This window comes from Pelobates fuscus, chromosome 4 (assembly GCF_036172605.1).
Source record: "Pelobates fuscus isolate aPelFus1 chromosome 4, aPelFus1.pri, whole genome shotgun sequence".
NCBI classification, from domain to species: Eukaryota; Metazoa; Chordata; class Amphibia; order Anura; family Pelobatidae; genus Pelobates; species Pelobates fuscus.
The window spans coordinates 57,775,111-57,794,851 of record NC_086320.1 but is presented as its reverse complement, the minus strand read 5'-3'; the positions used below and the strand labels follow the sequence as shown (position 1 = coordinate 57,794,851).

General features: G+C 40.2%; 1 protein-coding gene across 1 annotated transcript in view; it reads right to left on the bottom strand.

Annotated features, from left to right (window-relative positions):
- The window catches only part of STK3 (serine/threonine kinase 3), a 219,529-nt gene that overhangs the window by 157,582 nt on the left and 42,206 nt on the right, over positions 1-19,741 (bottom strand). Inside the window, exons 3-6 of the mRNA XM_063451213.1 lie at positions 11,002-11,130; positions 8,702-8,816; positions 4,611-4,775; positions 4,346-4,513 (exon numbers count right to left, since the gene is read on the bottom strand). Of these exons, the coding sequence (XP_063307283.1) occupies positions 4,346-4,513; positions 4,611-4,775; positions 8,702-8,816; positions 11,002-11,130 (577 nt within the window). The remainder of the gene's footprint in view (positions 1-4,345; positions 4,514-4,610; positions 4,776-8,701; positions 8,817-11,001; positions 11,131-19,741) is intronic.

The window sequence follows — 19,741 nt, the reverse complement described above, 5'->3', positions numbered from 1 at the left end:
ATTTGTACAGTTCCTGATCCAATTATCTCCCATGCATATAGGAGGGATTATCTAATTGTATATGAGAATCTCAGGTATTTGAACAACTTTGTCATTGGGCTCTGACTTTGTGCTGCAGTCCCCCACAAGGTCCAGAGGGAGTGCCCCTTGCATGGGGATCTGCATGTAAGACCAGTCGTGGCTGCCATTAAACAGATTCCAGCTTGCACTCCAAAACTGTGTCGTGCTGTTATTGGAGGGAAGGAAGATTAAACCCCTGTGTCTGCTGTTCCAGCTTGCAGGGGATTCAACGGGGAAAGTCCTTGTAAGGTGTCATCCAGTGCCTGGGGGTGTCTAGAGCGAATTCCCCATTCGGCTTCAGGAAGGAGTGGTTCCAGGGCACCAGTCAAGCCACGGCTACTGTGGTGAAGAAGTGCTGCGGTTTGTCCCCTGTTCCAGCTAGCTAGCTTGGCGGAGGTACCCAGCCAGGGAACAGGGAGCTCCGTTACAGTATATGACTTATTCATATGTTTTTGAGCAGACTTTTCTTGTGCTTTTGAGTCAGTAGTGGTGTACGTCTTGGAGTTCTGGCATGGAAACCTTCTGCATTTAGTATGCACCTTACTGTGCTCACTGAAACCATAGTGCCTGTTGCCACCAAGTCTTGCTGCAGGTCTTTTGCAGTCACTAAAGGTTTGTTGTTGGTTTTTTTTTTTACAACCTGCCTTTTCAGAAATCTGGTTGCAGCCATTTATAGCTCCGTTTTCTTCCCCGTCCAGGTAGTGTAACCACTGTTCCTTCAACTTTGAACTTGTTAACTATGCTTCCAACGGTGACTTGGCCATATTTCGAACATGCAGTCAGACGTGACACTTAAAAAAAACCCTAACCAGTTCGGGTATTTCAAGTGTTCCAGCTCAAGCACACCTGGTGCAACTAATCAAGCCCTTTATTAGTTGCATCAGGAGTGCTTGAGAAAACACCTGTTTTGCATATTTGTGCTGTTGTGAGGGGTTCTATTCAGAGGATTGAATAATTTTGAGATTGGATCAGTCATGATAAGTGGCATTTTCAGTTGAAAGTGGGGAAACCACTTGAAGCATTCATTGTGTTGAGCTATTTCAGTTGCTTTTGTTTGATTTGTTCATTGCAAACAGCTGCAAGCCTGTAAATTTTGACAATAAACCTGGTCTTCAATGCGGGTTAAATCATTTTGATTACAACTGTATATGTCCTAGTTTTGTCATGACCGAATTTGACTGCGATGTCAAATATTACATCTTTAATACACAAAAACAAAAAAAACACTGTCAAATGAAAACATGCTACACACGTTTTGGGTAAGTTTTAATGTTTTATCCAATGGTGGAATTTCTGTAAGAGTGACAGTTTGCCTTTACTGCTGTCATCTTGCCAGAGATACAGCTAGTCTACATGATTCCCATGTCTTCTTCACAATGTAAATTATTTGCATTTCTATGAATAGCTGCAGTGCAGTTATCAAAAGGAAGTGAAGCTTGTTTGTAGGAATCCACTATTTCCTCTCTGCCAAAAACATCTGTTAAAAAAGTCATGTTAGACTTCTATTTAAAGTGTGGGCCTGGCCAAGAAGGAAATGGCCTGCTGGCAATAGATTCACATTGTGGCAGTGCCAACCGGCCTCCAGCTACACAGTGCACAGGATAATTTCAACATGCATTCCCAAGGAACAAAAATTGTACTTTACATAAATACAGCAGAGGATGGCCAGTGGCCAGGAAAAGCAAAGAAAATTCACCCTGGCTTTCATGCTTGCCTTTATCTGGAAAACGCCATAACTCAAATAAAATCAAAATAAATCAACACATGTCCAGGAAGCTTGTGAGATCAGATAAGCGTGAAATAGGTGATAAGGGGTGTGGGGGTGGGGAACCTGGGAGTAAAAGGAATGCTTTGGGGGCCTTCTTCAAACCGATAATAAACAGGGGAGAAAAAATAAAAATTTAAGATATCAAGTTAAAAATACAGCCCTTCATAGAAAATAAACTTATTTAACTTAAAGGAACATACCAAGCACCATACCGACTACAGACTACTGTAGTGGTTATGGTGCCAGGAGTGCCTTATTACCCTCCAGGAGTAATCTGACAAACCATTTTAGAAGCTTACCTGAGTCCCTAGAATACTTGTTCTGCACTCAGCTTTCTGATGTAGGAGGAGTTGGATATCTTGACTATGCTAATTCTGGCCTATACAGGTTTGCACTCATTGGCTGAGAGTGCTCAGCTGACGCCATCAGCCAATGAGCACAGTCCTGCTTAGTTCACTGCAGCCAACCGAATTCCTTTGCCACTTCACTTCCTATGTACATTCTTAACATTGAGATTCAGAAGCAGAGAGCAGTAAACGTCTACACTTACTTAATAGCCATTTGTGACCCTCTGCTGGGTCAGAAGGTAATCCTACAAATCTCTGAAAGGAACCCAAGTACAGTTTTAGCTGGGTGCTTGGTCTTTACTCAAGGCACTCAATGTCAATACAGTGGCATACTACAATAATCTAAGGGGCTGAAATAAATGTTCATTTAATGTAGTGAAACACAAGCACATTAGAACTTTATCTATGCTAATCTGCAACTAAAATTTTAGTTTTGTTTTAAATGGGAACGCCCGGTGTAAGTAAGCAAAATGTGACACCAGCAAAATCACTTGTTGAATGATATTTCATGCTTTCTGCATAGTAATGTTATAATATTAATCTCTGAATCCTCATCTGCCTTTATGGGAAAAAAAAAAAAAGACAAAAAAGAAAAGTGGATCACTGTGTAACATAATGGTGAATGATTTTGAAGTGGATTTAAGAGGTCTGCTCAGTATAACATAGTCCCTAAGAGAAGAGCTCTATAACCTTAGTCAATTATGGGACCAGGGCAAGGTTCGATGGCAGTTTTACTGAAAAATGCTGTTAACTCTGCAGCTCTTAGGTAGCCATTAATATTAGCTTGGGTTAACCTCTTACTGTGTGAACGATCTGCTCTCGGCTTAACCCGGGGCAGGGTAAACAGACCTTAAAGACCACTTCCAAAAGCGTGATGGTTATTGTGATACAGGCTATCTTTACATCGTATATTCAAAAGCAGGAAATAAGTTAAGGACAGTAATAAGCACTCAGCGGAGAGAGTTTTCCTCCTCTGCAATCAGCAGAATAAAAATGTATGAAATTGAAAATGTGTCCATTGAGAGGGCTGTATTGATTACAGATTAATTATTTGATTGCCCTTGCTTGATTTTCAGTGTAATATTTTCAAGCTAAATGTAATCATCCACTGAACAGCTGGATTTACTCAGACCACTTAATTGCATTTAGATGCACCAGTTACAAAAAAGGTAAGGAGTAATTTTACAACATGGGGTTTTAGAAGAAAATAACAACCATTTAAAAGAAAGGTCAGGAGTCATTTTTAAAGATTAGAGCTCCTTAACATCACTTATATTATATTAGTCATGCATTAAGTTCCCCTTGAGGTGAATTAACCCTGAGTATTGTGTGTGTGCGCCTTTAATTTTATGAATGTGTCATGCCGGCCAGTAGTACAGTAAAATGGAGTAAACACTGGTAGCAAGTAACTGCACTTTGCATTATTGGTAGAAATTCCGATTATGTGTGCTTATTATTAAATCTCCAATATTGGTTTTCCTCCGAGGGGTGGATAATGTAAAGCGCCTATTTTATGTGAAAAGTAACAATAGCACTTTTACATGCTTTCATATGTTTCTGCTTGTGCTTATAGGCAAGACAATCATACACAGATTAGAATGATTAGAATTTACACATGCAAACTAAATATAGACACACATACATAATCTCAGTAAATATGCTGCTTCCTAGTCTCAGAAATCAGAAGTGATAGAAAAGCTAACTTGAGTTTTAGCACTTTTCTTTTACATACATCCACCGAATATTCATTTATGGCAGCAATGTTCAGAATGAGTTGTATGCATTCAAACATTCATATGTTCTAGAGTGCACAAGATATATCTTGATAAAACATGCTTTGACAAGCTACTTACTACATGTAACCCCATGCCCTCTTCAAGGTCAATCACAAGGTCACACACAAGAGTATGTATATGTTGCTGCTATTTAAAATCCACAAAATTATTGTCTAATTTGTGGCAGTATACAGGGTATACAAAAAAGAGCAAGCAGAATAGACATTCCAGCAGTTTCCATGGTGATTGATCAATTTCTAGAACTCTGTAATACAACTTCTCATTATGCAAAACCCAACATATGCCTGTTAAATGATATGCATAACTAATAACACAAAACAAAAACAAACTGTAAATTAAAGAGCAGATCGTTACGAAGATAAAATATGCCTTACTCTCATTGGATGAATATCTGCATACGGAGGCTTCCCTTCTGCCATTTCGATCGAGGTTATGCCCAGTGACCATATGTCTGCTACACAGTTATATCCGATTTCTTGTATTACTTCAGGCGCCATCCAGAAAGGAGTACCTATTACTGTATTCCGCTTTGCCATTGTGTCCTGTGAAAGCACACCAACAAAATAAACAGATTGAGTCCCACGAATTCAGTACATATTATATATGCCGTACATTACATTTCTTTGAAGGGGTACTTACAGTAAGCTGTCCAGCCACTCCAAAATCTGCCAGCTTTGCATGACCTTCAGTGTTAAGAAGAATGTTTCCAGCTTTTATATCTCTGTGGATTTTGCGCATAAAATGTAAATATTCAAGTCCCTTCAACGTGGATTTCAGTATTGTAGCAATTTCATCTTCTGTTAACTAAAATAGGACCAGAAAGGGGCAAAAGTTAATAGTCTGTAAAGGCAAAGTTGCTTATATAATTAGAAACCGTACAAAACTAATTAACTGATATGAAGGAAGAGGTTTATTCACAAATTAGCTAAAAGAGAAGAAACCCCAAATAAAAGGGAGTATTTAAAAAAAAAAATCCCTTTAATGATAAATGTCAGGATTATTCCCTAAACTGTAAATTATACAGAAATATGGTGGTCTACATTACCTCCAATATATTTTTTTAGTTGACATCATTTAAAACAGCCATAGCAGTTATTACAGCAAGGCTGGTTAGGTATCAAGCAGCTCAGCACCAAAAGACTAGCCACCACTGTCTTAGGTGAAAGTGATAGATATCGACTAATCATTTTATCCTCGTGTCATCACCAAAATGAACCTCCGCAGTTAGGACAGCGCTGTGTGATCTCATCAAGTGAATTGCCATCTGTACTGCACCCAAACATCAGCAGCTGAATAAAATTTTCACTTGAGTCTCCCAATTACAAAGCATTGCTGGCAAGAAGTTTTACTCACCATGGCACGTACTTAAACTGCCTAGCGTAGCAAATAATACTCTAAGACTACTGGGATGACCCTATAGTTTTTTGTAGACAACATCCTACAGAACAATTGTGAATGTGCAATTTTGAAGATTAAAGCAACATACACAAACAAAAATGTTTTTACTTGCCATAAAAAGCTAATTATATATTTCTACTATGAGTGTCAGAGATTGGTACGAAAAAAAAATAAAAAAAAATCAGAGCATTTCTAAAAATATCGATTCAAAAGTACAAATAAACGGTGATGTAGGATCTTGTCAAACTGCTATTTACATGTAGAAACAACCTTTCATTTAAGTCCAACGAAAACATAATCCCACTAATATTTATAGAATCCTTAAGTAATACCAGCACTATACTCTGGGGGGAGTCTGACTGCTCCTGTTGGTATGCTATACAGCTGCCCAAGCCTCTTCTCCATATACAGTTGCCACTTCAAAGCCTTGTGTAAGGTCGGACAGGCATTTAAGAATGCAATCATACGCTCTGTGGTAAGTACAGATGTTTTTCCTGAGCAGCTGGAAAATGTACGATATCCCTTATCTGGTAGGATCAGCAAACTGGGAGTTTGCTGAGGTTAACATGATTGCAGATCCGGCCATAATAAAATAAAGGCTGTTTCACCTTAAGATTAAAGGAGACAGAAGCACAGAGGCAAACACAATAAAACCGTTAACGTCAGATTCATAGGTACTGCTGCAGGGTGTATAGTCAAGTCCGTGTATTTTGAGGATTTAAGATTCAGTTATTTAGGCCGGGGGAATGTTTTTTCCATGTAGAGGAGATTGAGGGACTTTTATAATAACATTTAGCCTGAAACAATTAAAATTCTTTCTGCAGATTGCATTTGCTTTCTCTGTTCTTCATGGTTACAATATATAATTTAAAATTTTCCAGTCATTTCTATTTTTGTACCATTTTTGGTCTAAAACACTACAGGGTTTAATGATTCAGGTTTCCGCTTCAAATTTGCTCATAGCTCTAACTTTTCATGAACAAGTACTTATAGAATGTCCAATTATTATATCCACAGGGTAATTTTATGTTGTATACAGTTATAAAGTTTACAAAATCTATACTACCATGCTCTATAAAAATAAATTATATATAGCCAATCAATAACCGCTTCATTAAAGGGGCACTCTAACCATCATTATCATTACAACTTTGCAGTGTTTAAATCCTTTTTAGTATGACTTGATAAAGTACCTGGCCACATTTGGGTCATCTGCTGCAGGGTCCCTTGAGGCCATCCAGCTGTTTGAAAGTCAAATCTTTCTTTAAAAGGACCACCATAGCCACCCAGACCACTTTAGCTCAATGAAGTGGTTTGGGTGCCAGGTCCCCCAGGTTTTAACCATGCAGCTGTAAACAGCAGTTTCAGAGGAACTGCTATGTTTACATTGCAGGGTTAATTCAGCCTCTCGTGGCTATCTTCCTGACAGCCGCTAGAGGCGCTTCCGGGACGCTCAATGCGAAAATCACATTGAGCACGCAGAACGTCCATAGTTTGTTTTTCTGGCACTACAGTGGTCCTTTAATGGTTTGACGCTAAAAACTCCATCTTTGGACGGAATTTATTAGCTGAAAAGATCAGTGAACAATTCTTGACCAATTAATCCCATCCAAAGTTGGACAAAATTGCTCAAGCATTATTTAAGTGTTATCTGAAGAGGGGCCATAGAACGATCTGACCTGCTGGTTAGAGCAGCTGATTAGAGCAGTGGTAACGTCCCTGCCTTAGAACTGGGAAACCTGGTAAGTGTCCTTGGGAAAGACACCAAACAATGTCATTCACCTGGCTCAAACAGATTGAAAGCTCGTTTGAGCAGGTCTTTCTTTACCTCAAAAATCCCCTTTAAAAAAAATTGTAACGCATGGCACAATATCTAGGCGCTATATAAATCAATATACACACACACACTTAAAAGATAATAACAAGCACCCGCGGTACCTAGGTAACTAGATCACTAATATTTTGATATTGTACAGTGCCAATACAAAATGAAAAATAAGAAGAAATATAAAGTGAAATTGTATTATATAGTATCCTGTTAAAAATGATAACCAAACAAATACATATTTGCACAGACAAGCTGCATGACAAGGATGCGTTATTGCAGGGGTGCCCAAAAGGTAGATCCTCAGATTTTTTTATTTTTTTTTTAAAACTACAGCATCCACAATGCTTTGTCATTCTAAAAGGCATGCAAAGCATCATGGGAGTTGCAGTTCTAAAACATCAGAGGATCTACCTTTGGGCACCCCTGTGTTAGTGTAACATTAACAGCATAAACACTTGCCAGTACAAGTGATACTCCTTAGACCCCTTGGCAAAACATAAAGGAACACTCCATGCATTAATACAACTGTTATGTGTGCTACAGATTTTGGCCCAAATAATTAGCTATACTTTTGTATGGACAACATTTGTTTTATCGATTTTAAAATAAGTATATTAAAATTAGTTTTGCACTAATTAGAAAAAAAATTATAATCAAAGGGCATTTCAAGTTCCCATATTTTATTTTATCTGATTTTGCTTTCTCTTAAATATATGGAAAATACTACAATATGCCAACTAATAAACATTTCTGGATTGCTTTCATAATTATTGAATATGAAAATGTGCTTGTTACTCTTCATTGTTTTATGGCAATAATTTATTTTATTTTTTTTTTAAATAAAATAAAATATAATATATGTTTTGCAGCATTCTTCATCTTAACTGTCTCCTGGCTCCAAATTCACCACTTAAAATACCGTGATGTCAGAACCGCTTAGAACGATTCAGCCGTGGTGATTATCTTGGAATCCAAGGGGATTTAGAGATTCTCTACTCGTCTGGCTTATAGATAGTGTATGCATAGGTTTAGGGTTAGCATTAACTACCAAATATGTATTGAAATCCTATACATATGAGGCATTAAACAGTCAGGACTGAAAAAAAAATTACTTTGTGTTCTTTAGTTGCATTAGATGTGTACAAAATATTATAAACAGTGCAAAAAATATTCCCTAAATTTCCCATATATACATTTTAAATTACACTTGTTTTACTGACATTATGGAACCAAATGCCATCTTGTTTAAAGCCAAAATGACTCATGTCCCGTGATGGCTTACATAGGTACAAAAACCTGTGGCCAGTAAAATCAAGCATCCCTGGTCACAACTTAAATGAAAATGGGAGAACACAAAAAAACATCGTAGAGAGTTTATTCACCAAACAAAGAATTGTTGTGCCCAAAAATCTGCAATTTGGCTACTTTGGCATATATTCTGCAATGCAGTTGTTAACTCACCAACAGATTAACTTAATATAAACACCTTTAATTTTGTACTTACAGTTTTATTCCGTAGGCGGATGATATCAGAGACCGAGCCAGCCCCGCAGTACTCCATAACTATCCAAAGATCTGTGTTCTTGAAGTAGCTGCCATAATACTTGACTACGTAGTGACTGCAGACAAACACACAAGACAACATAAAGATGTACATTCCATTTTGTTTAAATAAATAAATTACTTTGATCATCAATGGAGTATATGTTTTTTTGTATGTGCCTATGAGTAAGGATCTTTCGGAGTCTAAAACCAATAAGGCAATCCTTAAGCTTGTCTCTCGGTTTGTTAACTATGGTGACGGAATAAAGAACTGAAACTTTTTTTGGGGGGGGGATTTTCTACAGAGCACTTTGGTTTTAAAGTGAAGTCTTTATTTGACTGACTTACACTGTATAACTTTGAGTTGCAGAACCTCAACTCTGGTGGTCATAATTGTAATTATGTGTAATTAATTCATTTATTTAAACCATAGAAAATCTGAAAGTAGTTTTCGATTCAAGATACATTATTGTCCCAGTTATTCAGCATGAAACAGGAATTATTTATGCAGCATACGGCTGTATATTCATGATATATGAATTCCATTAACCCAAATTAAAGGAACACTATACGGTTAGGAAGACAGACGTGTATTTCTAATACTATAGAGAGTCTATCTACAAATGTAATTGACCAACTCCCCAGCAGGTGTTTAAAAGGTAAGCTTTACTTACCTTACATTACAGGACGCTCTGTTCTGCGTGCTGGTACTCTGCCTTCCTAGCCGTGTTTCTCGAGATGATCTCGGCCATAGGTACACGTTGGCAGGCTACAGCGCATGCCAGGAAAACATTTGCGCTGCACCAATCAAATGCTGTCTAGGAGAGTCAGTCATCTGAACTATAATAGCGTTTAACTCATTGAGGTCACTTGTGACGCTCGGAGAATGACACTTCTATACAGCAGTAGCTCCCAGTGTCTAGAAGTGTCAGGCGTAGTAAAATGCTGAGACAAAGTAGTCCCGAATATCTTGACTGGGTTGGAATTTCAGTGAAATTCCAACACAGTCAATATGAGTATTTCATAAAGATTCTATCTCTATGAAATATTAATCTTGCAGGGGTAGGGGGTTACAAGATTACTCTAAGTTTGTCGTGGTTAAACTAACTCCTAGCACAAAAGTGCAGATATCGATATGTGCATACTTCAAAGCTGAAACGCTGCACATACAGATTCCTTCCTCCATGACCCCTTCTAAAAGCAGAAGTGGTTAATGGAGGCTGGAGTAACTATGACATATATGCCAGATATGGCACGGGCATAATGTGCAACAATGTTAGCAAGAATGTTTAAATTAATGTAAAGAAAAAAAAAAATTCAACACAAAACAGCAAATAGTGTGCCTTATTTATTAATGTCTGATTTCAATATCATATTGGCGTTTTTAACATAAAAGTCCGCAATTTTCCTCCCCACTTGATTTATTAATAGGTCTTTGTTTTAAGATTACAATACCAATGTCTGTTTATCCATACAAAGCTTTAGAACCATTAGGCTCTGTTTCTGAGACACGCTATTTCTAAAAATGCTATTTTTTTTCCCCCCTTTTAGTTTTTTTATTTGGATGTTGGGTTTTTGTTTTCCTTACCATCAGGATTTTTCTAATTTAATGCTTATTAAGTATACATGGAACCTTAACTCCTTAAGGACACATGAGATGTGTGACATGTCATGATTCCATTTTATTCCAGAAGTTTGGTCCTTAAGGGGTTAAAGGAACACAATACTGTATTCCTAACATTATATTGTACATCTGCCTTTGCAGCCCCCTCTGCAACAGCAGCCGTCAGGAGAGGATTAAACACCCAATTAACACTTAACCAATTCCAGCACCAAAATCCCTTAGCACTTGATCAGGTTCCTCCAACCACGATGTCAGGTAAATCTAATGCGCATAGATCGGACGCGCAGTGGGCCTGCCCCATAGAAAAGCATTAAATCATTGCTTTCACATGTGTTTTTTTTAAGACGCTAGATGTCCCAGGGTAAAGGGGACAGAGACATTGCACCGTGACCACTTTAAGGAGATGAAGTGGTCTGGGTGCCTATAGTGTCTCTTCAAAGTTTATCTTATTCTCCAACCAGTTCAGCAACACTAAGTTCCAGTAACCCCAAGGCAGTGACAGCTATTGTTAGATTTCATTTCCCATGATGCTTCAGTAGCTAAAACTAGCTAGTTAGTTCACAAATCTCTGAAGTGTTAACAGTAGCATAGTCAAAACTGCCCTGGGGACAGAGAGCATGAATCCACGCAGCCCTTACCTGTCACACTGCTGCATTATAGAAATTTCCTTTATAATTTCTTGAAGATCAGATTCGACGGGGACTTGTTTGATAGCAACAACTTGTCCGGACTCCTTATGGATGGCTTTAAACACACTGCCATAAGACCTGAAACAAAGGAGAGGGAATAGAGTGCTTCATTTAGATAGCATTAAAAACAATTACAACGGACTGGATAAAAAAAAAAATTATAGTGGACTATATGAACCAAAGACTTAAAGTGTAAACATTAGATCTTGCTTTACAGTTGGGCTTGGCAAGTTTGCATTGAATCCAAGAGCCAGCTAAAAAAGTTAGGAGTCAAAAACACAATTCTTCAAAAACACTATACTCACCAGAACCACTACAGCTTAATGTAGTGTCTGGTGTCTACAGCCTGTTCCTGCAGGCTTTTTAATGTAAGCACTGCCGTTTCCAAAACGTTGGGGGGGTGGGAGGGGGAGGGAGGAGAGAAAGGTGAGTAAAAACACCATTCCCATGTGATTGGAGAGGGGCTGGTGATCTAAACATACACATTTACCGACAGACATACAAATGGACAGGCAGACCATCACACACAGACGAAGAGACATAAGAGGTGTGGAGCTGGACAATAGTTGTCTTGTGAGATGTCTTCCTGGAGCTACTGCTCACAGAGACAGGAGACGTATTTGCAGTATTGTTAAGCGAGCAAAGCAGGAAGGGGAATTGGATGTACTTGTCCATCTGCGAACAAATGACTTGGCTTGGAATGAGGTTTCAGAGGTAAAGGAAGTTTTTTGTGTTTTTGCCAATGATATACGGCAGGTTGCTTCCACACTGTCATTCTCTGAAGTTCTGCCTGTGCCTAACACTCAGAACGACAGGATGCGTATTAGGGACTTTAACTTGTGGCTTGGTGAATGGTGTCGGGAGCTAGGATTTGGCTTAATTTCTCATGGTAGCCCTGTTTGGAATGGAAATAAACTGTACAAAAAAGATGGTTTGCATCTTTCTCAAAAGGGAACAAATGTTTTCAGTGAGCAGTTCAGAGGATTTGCTAGGATGTATTTTGTGACGGACCGCTGGCACTCAGACCGAGTACCTCCGTCAATCGATGTTCCTAATGCTTGCCGAGGACGCCGAGGACTCCAAGCACTCCACCTGACACCATAAGCACTGCAGACCCCACTTCCAGCAATGCAGCTGCGCCGGGGTCTCGCCGTCCTCCACCCACCCTGGACCAAGACCAGGATCCAGCTTCCAGTGGGTAGACCTCTCCTACTCCAGAGAGCGTAGGAACAAGCTTATACTCAGGGGAGTATTGTGATTATAGCAATCCCAAGAGTGTAGTTATCCCATCCCCCAAACATGAGCCAAGGCTTTAAGAAAGGGTCAAGCAGCTCTGTTTAATGTAAGCCAACATTCACAATTTATACAATTCCTCAGACCAGAGGCACACCCCCTGGGCCTGATGGAACACAGAACAATACAACAATCAGAACAATACAACAATGTCTGACCCTCCCACATACAGCACACAAGCCCTCCCCTCTACTAAGACAATGAACTAACTCAATTAACTCTAAGCAGAAAAAAAACATACATTTTTACAAACCCCAAAAAGTAACCCAAAATACAACATATCCCCACACATCCCCTGATAGCCCCGATCTAAGTGAACAACATATCCGAAAATCACCCAGATCGGTTTAGGGGTTCAAGAATTTCCTGGAAGTCTTATTTTTGCCCCACCTTGCACATGGTCCCATGCCCAAAACAGTTCCATACACTCAGCGGCAAAACACTGCTGGACAAGTTAGATGGCCGCCGCCACATGTTTGAATCTGTTCCAGTTAAAAGTCCAAGGCGCAGAAATAGTGCCTTTAAAATCCAATATGCCCAAATAGTGTTTTTAAAAGGCAATAAATCCCAGGGGCCATAGTCACAATGCAAGAGGCTGGCAAGCAAGCCTCTCCAAATCCCAGTGACGATGGTGCTTTAGTCACATATTTAAACTAGGAGGAGATGGGTGGGCAAAAGGGTGATAAAACATCAATCCAATTGTCCCCCAAAACAAGGACAGAAGGTGCCTGTAGCAAGTGTGTTAAAAAAGGATAAGCTTAGAGTCATGTCTACAAATGCTCACAGTTTAGGGAAGAAGATCCATGAACTTGTGGCAATAATGGCAACTGATAATGTAGATTTAGTCGCTGTTACTGAGACATGGTATAATGAGAAAAATGACTGGGACATAGCAATACCAGGGTACTATTTATATAGAAAAGACAGGGAAGGCAAGCAAGGGGAGGGGTGGCCCTGTATGTGAAGGATAGCATAAAATCTAGCCTAATAAAAGTTAGTGAAGCGAACATAGAGTCCGTTTGGGTTAAGTTAGAATTTGGTAATCACACAGTAACTCGTGTAGGTGTGATTTATTGGCCCCCAGGACAAATAGAAGAGTTAGATAATCTACTAGTTGAGGAAATAACTAAATTGACAATGAAGGGATAAGTTATCATCATGGGTGACTTTAATCTTCCTGATGTGAACTGAAAAACAACAATAGCTGCTTGTGCCAGGAGCACACATATTCTAAACTCCTTACTGGGATTGTCTCTAAAACAAGTCGTTGAGGAGCCAACTCGTAAAGAGGTCATACTAGATTTAGTGTTAACAAATAGAGATTTGGTATCAGATATTACTGTAGGTGAAAGTTTAGGATCCAGTGATCATCAGTCAGTGTGGTTTAATATAAGAACAGTGACTAAGTCACACCACACAAAAATAAAAAAAATAGACTTTAAAAAAACAGACTTTTCTAAAATTAGAATATGTGTAAAGGAGGCATTATCAGACTGGAGCAATTTAAATGGAGTCCAAGAGAAATTGGATTATTTAAAAGTTGCACTGCTGAAGGCAACAGAAAATTGCATTAGGCTTGTCAGTAAAAGCAAAAAAATCAAGAAACCACTGTGGAACTCCGTCGATGTGGCCAAAACAGTAAAAAACTAAAAGTTAGCATTTAGTAATTCTAAAAATTAGTGAGGAAGATAGACAGATCTGTAAGTTTAGGCAGAAAGAGGCTAAGCAAGTTATAAGAACTTCCAAGTCACACACAGAAGAGAAAATAGGAAAAGGGGACAAAAAAAAAAACATTATTCCTTTCCCTGGTGGTCCAGTGTCCTGACTCCCTGGTGGTCCAGTGTCCTGGCCCTCCATCTGTGGCCAATCAGAGCGTTGCTGCGAGTTACCAGGGCATCGCTCTGACTTCTGGATCGCGAGATACAGCACAGTCTGCAGCTCACACCAGGCGGAGCTGCAGTGTGTACCGGCTCTTTCCCCGGGCAGTCGGGAGGGGCAGTCGGGAGAAGCCGCCGGGCCCCTTCTCAATGTCAGGTAGACAAGTCACTCTGCCCTATTTTCGGCAGATTTCACTTGTTTTTGGCCGAAATGGATAGTATGAAGGAGTCGGGCAACAATAAGCCAGCAAGCCTTACTTCAGTAGTGGGGAAAGTGATGGAAACCATGTTAAAGGATAGGATTGTTGAACATCTAAAAATCACATGGATTTCAAGATCAGAGACAACCTGGGTTTACTTCAGGGAGATCATGCCAAACTAATCTTATTGATTTTTTTTTGATTGGGTAACGAAAATAATAGATTAGGGTGGTGCCGTAGACATTGTTTACCTAGATTTCAGTAAGACTTTTGACACTGTTGCACATAGAAGGCTTATCAATAAACTGCAATATTTAAGTTTGGATTCCAATATTGTGGAATGGGTGAGGCAGTGGCTGAGTGACAGGCAACAGAGGGTTGTAGTCAATGGAGTATATTCAAAGCTTGGGCTTGTCACCAGTGGAGTACCTCAGGAATCTGTACTTGGACCCATTCTCTTTAATATTTTATATATATTATTTTTATTAGTGATATTGTAGAAGGTCTTGATGGTAAGGTATGTCTTTTTGCTGATGATACTAAGATATGTAACAGGGTTGATGTTCCAGGAGGGATAAGCCAAATGGCAAATGATTTAGGTAAACTAGAAAAATGGTCTGAGTTGTGGCAACTGACATTTAATGTGGATAAGTGCAAGATAATGCATCTTGGACGTGAAAACCCAAGGGCAAAGTACAGAATATTTCATAGAGTCCTAACCTCAACATCTGAGGAAGGGGATTTAGGGGTGATTATTTCTGAGGACTAAAAGGTAGACAGACAATATAATAGAGCAGCAGGAAATTCTAGCAGAATGCTTGGTTGTATAGGGAGAGGTATTAGCAGTAGAAAGAGGGAAGTGCTAATGCCATTGTACAGAACACTGGTGAGACCTCACTTGGAGTATTGTACACAGTACTGAAGACAATATAACAAGGAGGATATTGATACTTTAGAGAGTTCAGAGAAGGGCTACTGGTTCATGGATTGCAGGATAAAACTTACAAGGAAAGGTTAAAGGATCTTAACATGTATAGCTTGGAGGAAAGACGAGACAGGGGGGATAATAATAGAAACATTAAAATACATAAAGGGAATCAACACAGTAAAGGAGGAGATTATATTTAAAAGAAGAAAAACTAGATGCTAAAAAGTACCCTAATCGGACTGCAAAAACCGATCAAACCGGTTGAAAACTCTGGATCACAGAGCCGGAACTAGCATGGGCCGCAAAACTAAGAAGCAAAAGCCCGAACAACCGAGATTGGGGCTCGACATCAGAGCTATGTGGAGACAGGCCCACGGAGCGACAGGGCCCAAGATGGCTGCCTTCCCGACAACTTACTCCGACCTGTCGGATGACTTCTCCCAGGGGGAGGATGAACATACCTCACCAGGTCCGCCGGTAACCACTGCCAAGCATCTAGACCCAGACAACAAGCCTGTAACAACGGCAGTTCTCAAGGCGCTCCTGGCAGGTCTCCAATCCACGCTACAATCAGAAATGGCGGGCCTCCGCACGGACCTCCAGGGTATCACTGGGAGACTGGGCGCTCTGGAAACTACCTCCACAGACACAGCGGGGCACATCAGCTCCATGCAAGAAGAAATACGGAACCTGCAGAACACCACAGAGAGCTATGAACGGCGGTTCGCAGCAATGGAGGATGAACGCAGAGCGGCAAACCTAAAAGTGCGTGGAATTCCCGATGATATGCCAGCGGAAGAATTGCCACACTTTGCACGCAGACTTCTAGCAGCACTGCTGCCGCAAAAACAAGCGAAAGCTATAAGCCTAGATGGAGTCTTTCGGGTTCCCAAACCGGCCAAAGCCCCGATAACGGCCTCCAGAGACACTATACTCCGCTTCCACCGAAGAGAAGACAAAACAGCAATTATGGCGGCAACAAAAAACCAAGCCCAGTACCCCTTTGAATCCCTGTCTCTCACCTTTTTTGCGGACTTATCTGGCAGCACCCTGGCCTGGAGGAGGTCATTTAAGCCATTTACCTCACTCTTGCAACAACGAGGCACGACATATAGATGGCGCCTCGACCGCTCCCTGCTGATCACACATGGCGGGAACACACACAAGGTCTCTGATCTACGAGGAGCGGAGGAATTGCTATCTACACTGGGACTACCACCAGATGCTATGCGCCCTACAGCTCACCCCGGAGCCGCCAAACCGCAGAACAGATGGGACCCGGACACTGTAAAAACTTTCGTCCCACGACGACCCAGACACGGCTTCCCTGTTGCCGATCCACCGTGAAAGCTACCAAGGGCAGAGACACTTATGTCAACTTTGTGACCGGGGCTACTGAACCAAACCAAGCCAGAGTTAATTTCGCAAGACTCCACAGTTATTTTTGCAGTTTATAAGTTTTGTTTATGTGATCGATTTTACTGTTGCAATCTACCACCTATTGAAAAGGCTGCTTGCGAACCAAACGTATACCAATGCTACAAAATAGTTATTCTAAGATTATAGCTCCACGTCTGGAGTTACGCTCATAGTCCACTTTAAACTACCCTGCTATAGCTCAATCAGTCTGTATATACTATGCTGTTCTACCCTGGTTAAGGCAACCACGGGCGGGACCACATTAAGCTTGTTTAATATAAAATCTTGTTATATTGTATGCATAGGCCCTCCTGTGACCAGCATATCCTATCGCTCAGCCAAGTCTACTATGACTACTAAGCTGGCCCACACTCTGCTTTAGATTGAGAAGCAATTACTTACTTACCTAGGTGGCATATCAGAAAGTTTAAGCATGTTTATATTTTTTGGAATGCTAAAGTGCACTGTTTTCATGCCAACGCCCCATTAGAACGTCAGTATACTCGCTGTTGACCTACACTTACTGTCAGCTTACATTATGATCTTCCATCCCCGCTATAGACGACCGGCTGACATACCTATAGTTTTACCTCTCGTTAGGCCTCAATGTTTTACCTTAACTTTATGTTGCAACCTACCGCTTATTGAAAAAGGCTTGCTACAAACCAAACATATAAATATACTACCTAGTAGTTATCCTAAGACTATAGTCCCACGTCTTGAGTTACGCACATAGCCTATTGTACACTACCCTGCTATAACTCATTCAGTAGGTACATACTATGCTTTTCAACCCTGGTTAAAGCAACTACGGGCGGGATCCAAATAAGCCTGTTCAATATAAAAGCTTGTTATATTATATGCTTAGGCCCTCCAGTGACCAGAATTACCTACCACTCAGCCATGTTCACCATAACTACTAAGCTGGTCTACACTTTGTGTTAGATCGAGAAGCACCTACTTTCTTACCTAGGTGGCATGTAGGAAAGTTTACGCCTGTCTACAATTTTTTAAAATGCTAATGTGCACTGTTTTCATGCCAATGCCTCACTAGAAGGCCAGTATTCTCGCAGTTAATCTACGCTTACTGTCAGCTTACATTATGATCTTCCATCCTCGCTATAGACGACCTGCTGACATACCTTATCGTTTTACCGCTCGTTAAGCCTAGATCTCTTAACTTAATTATACGAATATCTAGAATGTACCAAACCTGCTGTTCCATGTTTAACCCCTTAAGGACACATGCCATGTGTGACATGTCATGATTCCCTTTTATTCCAGAAGTTTGGTCCTTAAGGGGTTAAAAAAAAAAATGTGTGCTGTATCAAATGCCACTTATTGAAATGCCATGATTATGCCTGCAGTAGCTGTTGTGGCCCTGCACGCTTGCCTGTAACTTATATGCACATGCAAAAATAAAGAATTAAAAAAAAAAATGTCAATTTCTATTAAAACCTGGCAGATATTGCTATGAAGAAAACCAAAAAAAAAAAAAAGAAAAAAAAGAAAAAAAGAAAAACTACCACATCAAGAGGACACAGTCTTAAATTAGAGGGGCAAAGGTTTAAAATTAATATCAGGAAGTATAACTTTACTGAGATGTTAGTGGATGCATGGAATAGCCTTCCAGCTGAAATGGTAGAGGTTAACACAGTGAAGGAGTTTAAGCATGAGTGGGATAGGCATAAGGCTATCCTAGCTACAAGGCCAGGGACTATTTTATTTATTATTTATGTATTTAGAAAATTGGGCAGACTAGATGGGCCGAATGGTTCTTATCTGCCGTCACATTCTGTTTCTATGTTCCATGTTTCTATACATTGACACCGACTGACAGACACAAATTGTCTTACACACTTGCAAAGTTTTATTTGTTTTTGTTTTTTATTATTATACATTTAAATAGATAGAGACATACACACGACAGATATACCACACTGTCACGGATATACACACACATAAAAAAATAAAAAAGTCACCCTCCTGTTTCCTACTTTCTAGACGCAGTATGGGTGTCTTCCCTGGGGTCCATTGGGATTGGGCAGCAGCAGCAGGTTACAGTGAGGCTGGCTGTGGCTGATGGGAGTGGGCTGCTGTTGGTCCAGACTCCCCCTCCTGTCACTCTATCCCCGTGCAGGCCTCTGTGTGCCAGGAGGAAATAAAGAGAACTGTAATTACTTCCTCCCAGCGCAGGGGAGGCTGCGTGGAGGCCACGCAGGCGGAATTTGCGGGTGCCCGTCTCTTTGCAATGGGAGTGGGCGATGAGCAAAGCCATCTTGTCTGGTGCCCTGCCAGTTTGCCATTCCTCTGCGCAGCCTCAGCGTTGGGTGGAAGTAATTTCAGTTCCCTTCACTTCACTTCTTCACGGTGCACAGAGTTAGAGAGACAGGAGGAGAATGGAACGGGCTCACAAATCCCAGGACAAAAGTTTTTAACCGCCATGGCAACTTGGCGCCTGGGATTTGTCGAGTCCTGCTTTACAGGAAGTGTTTTGGGAAGGCTGTGCAAGATACATGCAGGGAGTTGTGACTACCTGCATGTAACAATGTGATTTAACTCCTAAATGGAAAAAAATGATCAGTGAGACCACAGGGGCATGATCTATACACCAAAACTGCTTCATTAAGCTAAAGTTGTTTTGGTGACTATAGTATCTCTTTAAGCAGTCACAACAACAAAAAGGGACAATTGTCAACATAAAAACTGAACCATTTTTGCCTCATTGAGTTTTATAGACAAACTTAATTTACCAACACATAGGAAATTAGTAAACAGTTTTTGATCATGAGTAAAAAAAATACTTTGCCTAATCTGACATATGGGAGTAACGTCACTAAACATATACAGACAATTGATTGAGCAATTAAGATACAATTAAGCACTATTACATCAAATCACATAATCATTGATAAACCACCACAAATTTACTACGCCTAAAATGTTCAAATTGAACAGGCCCAAAGATACAT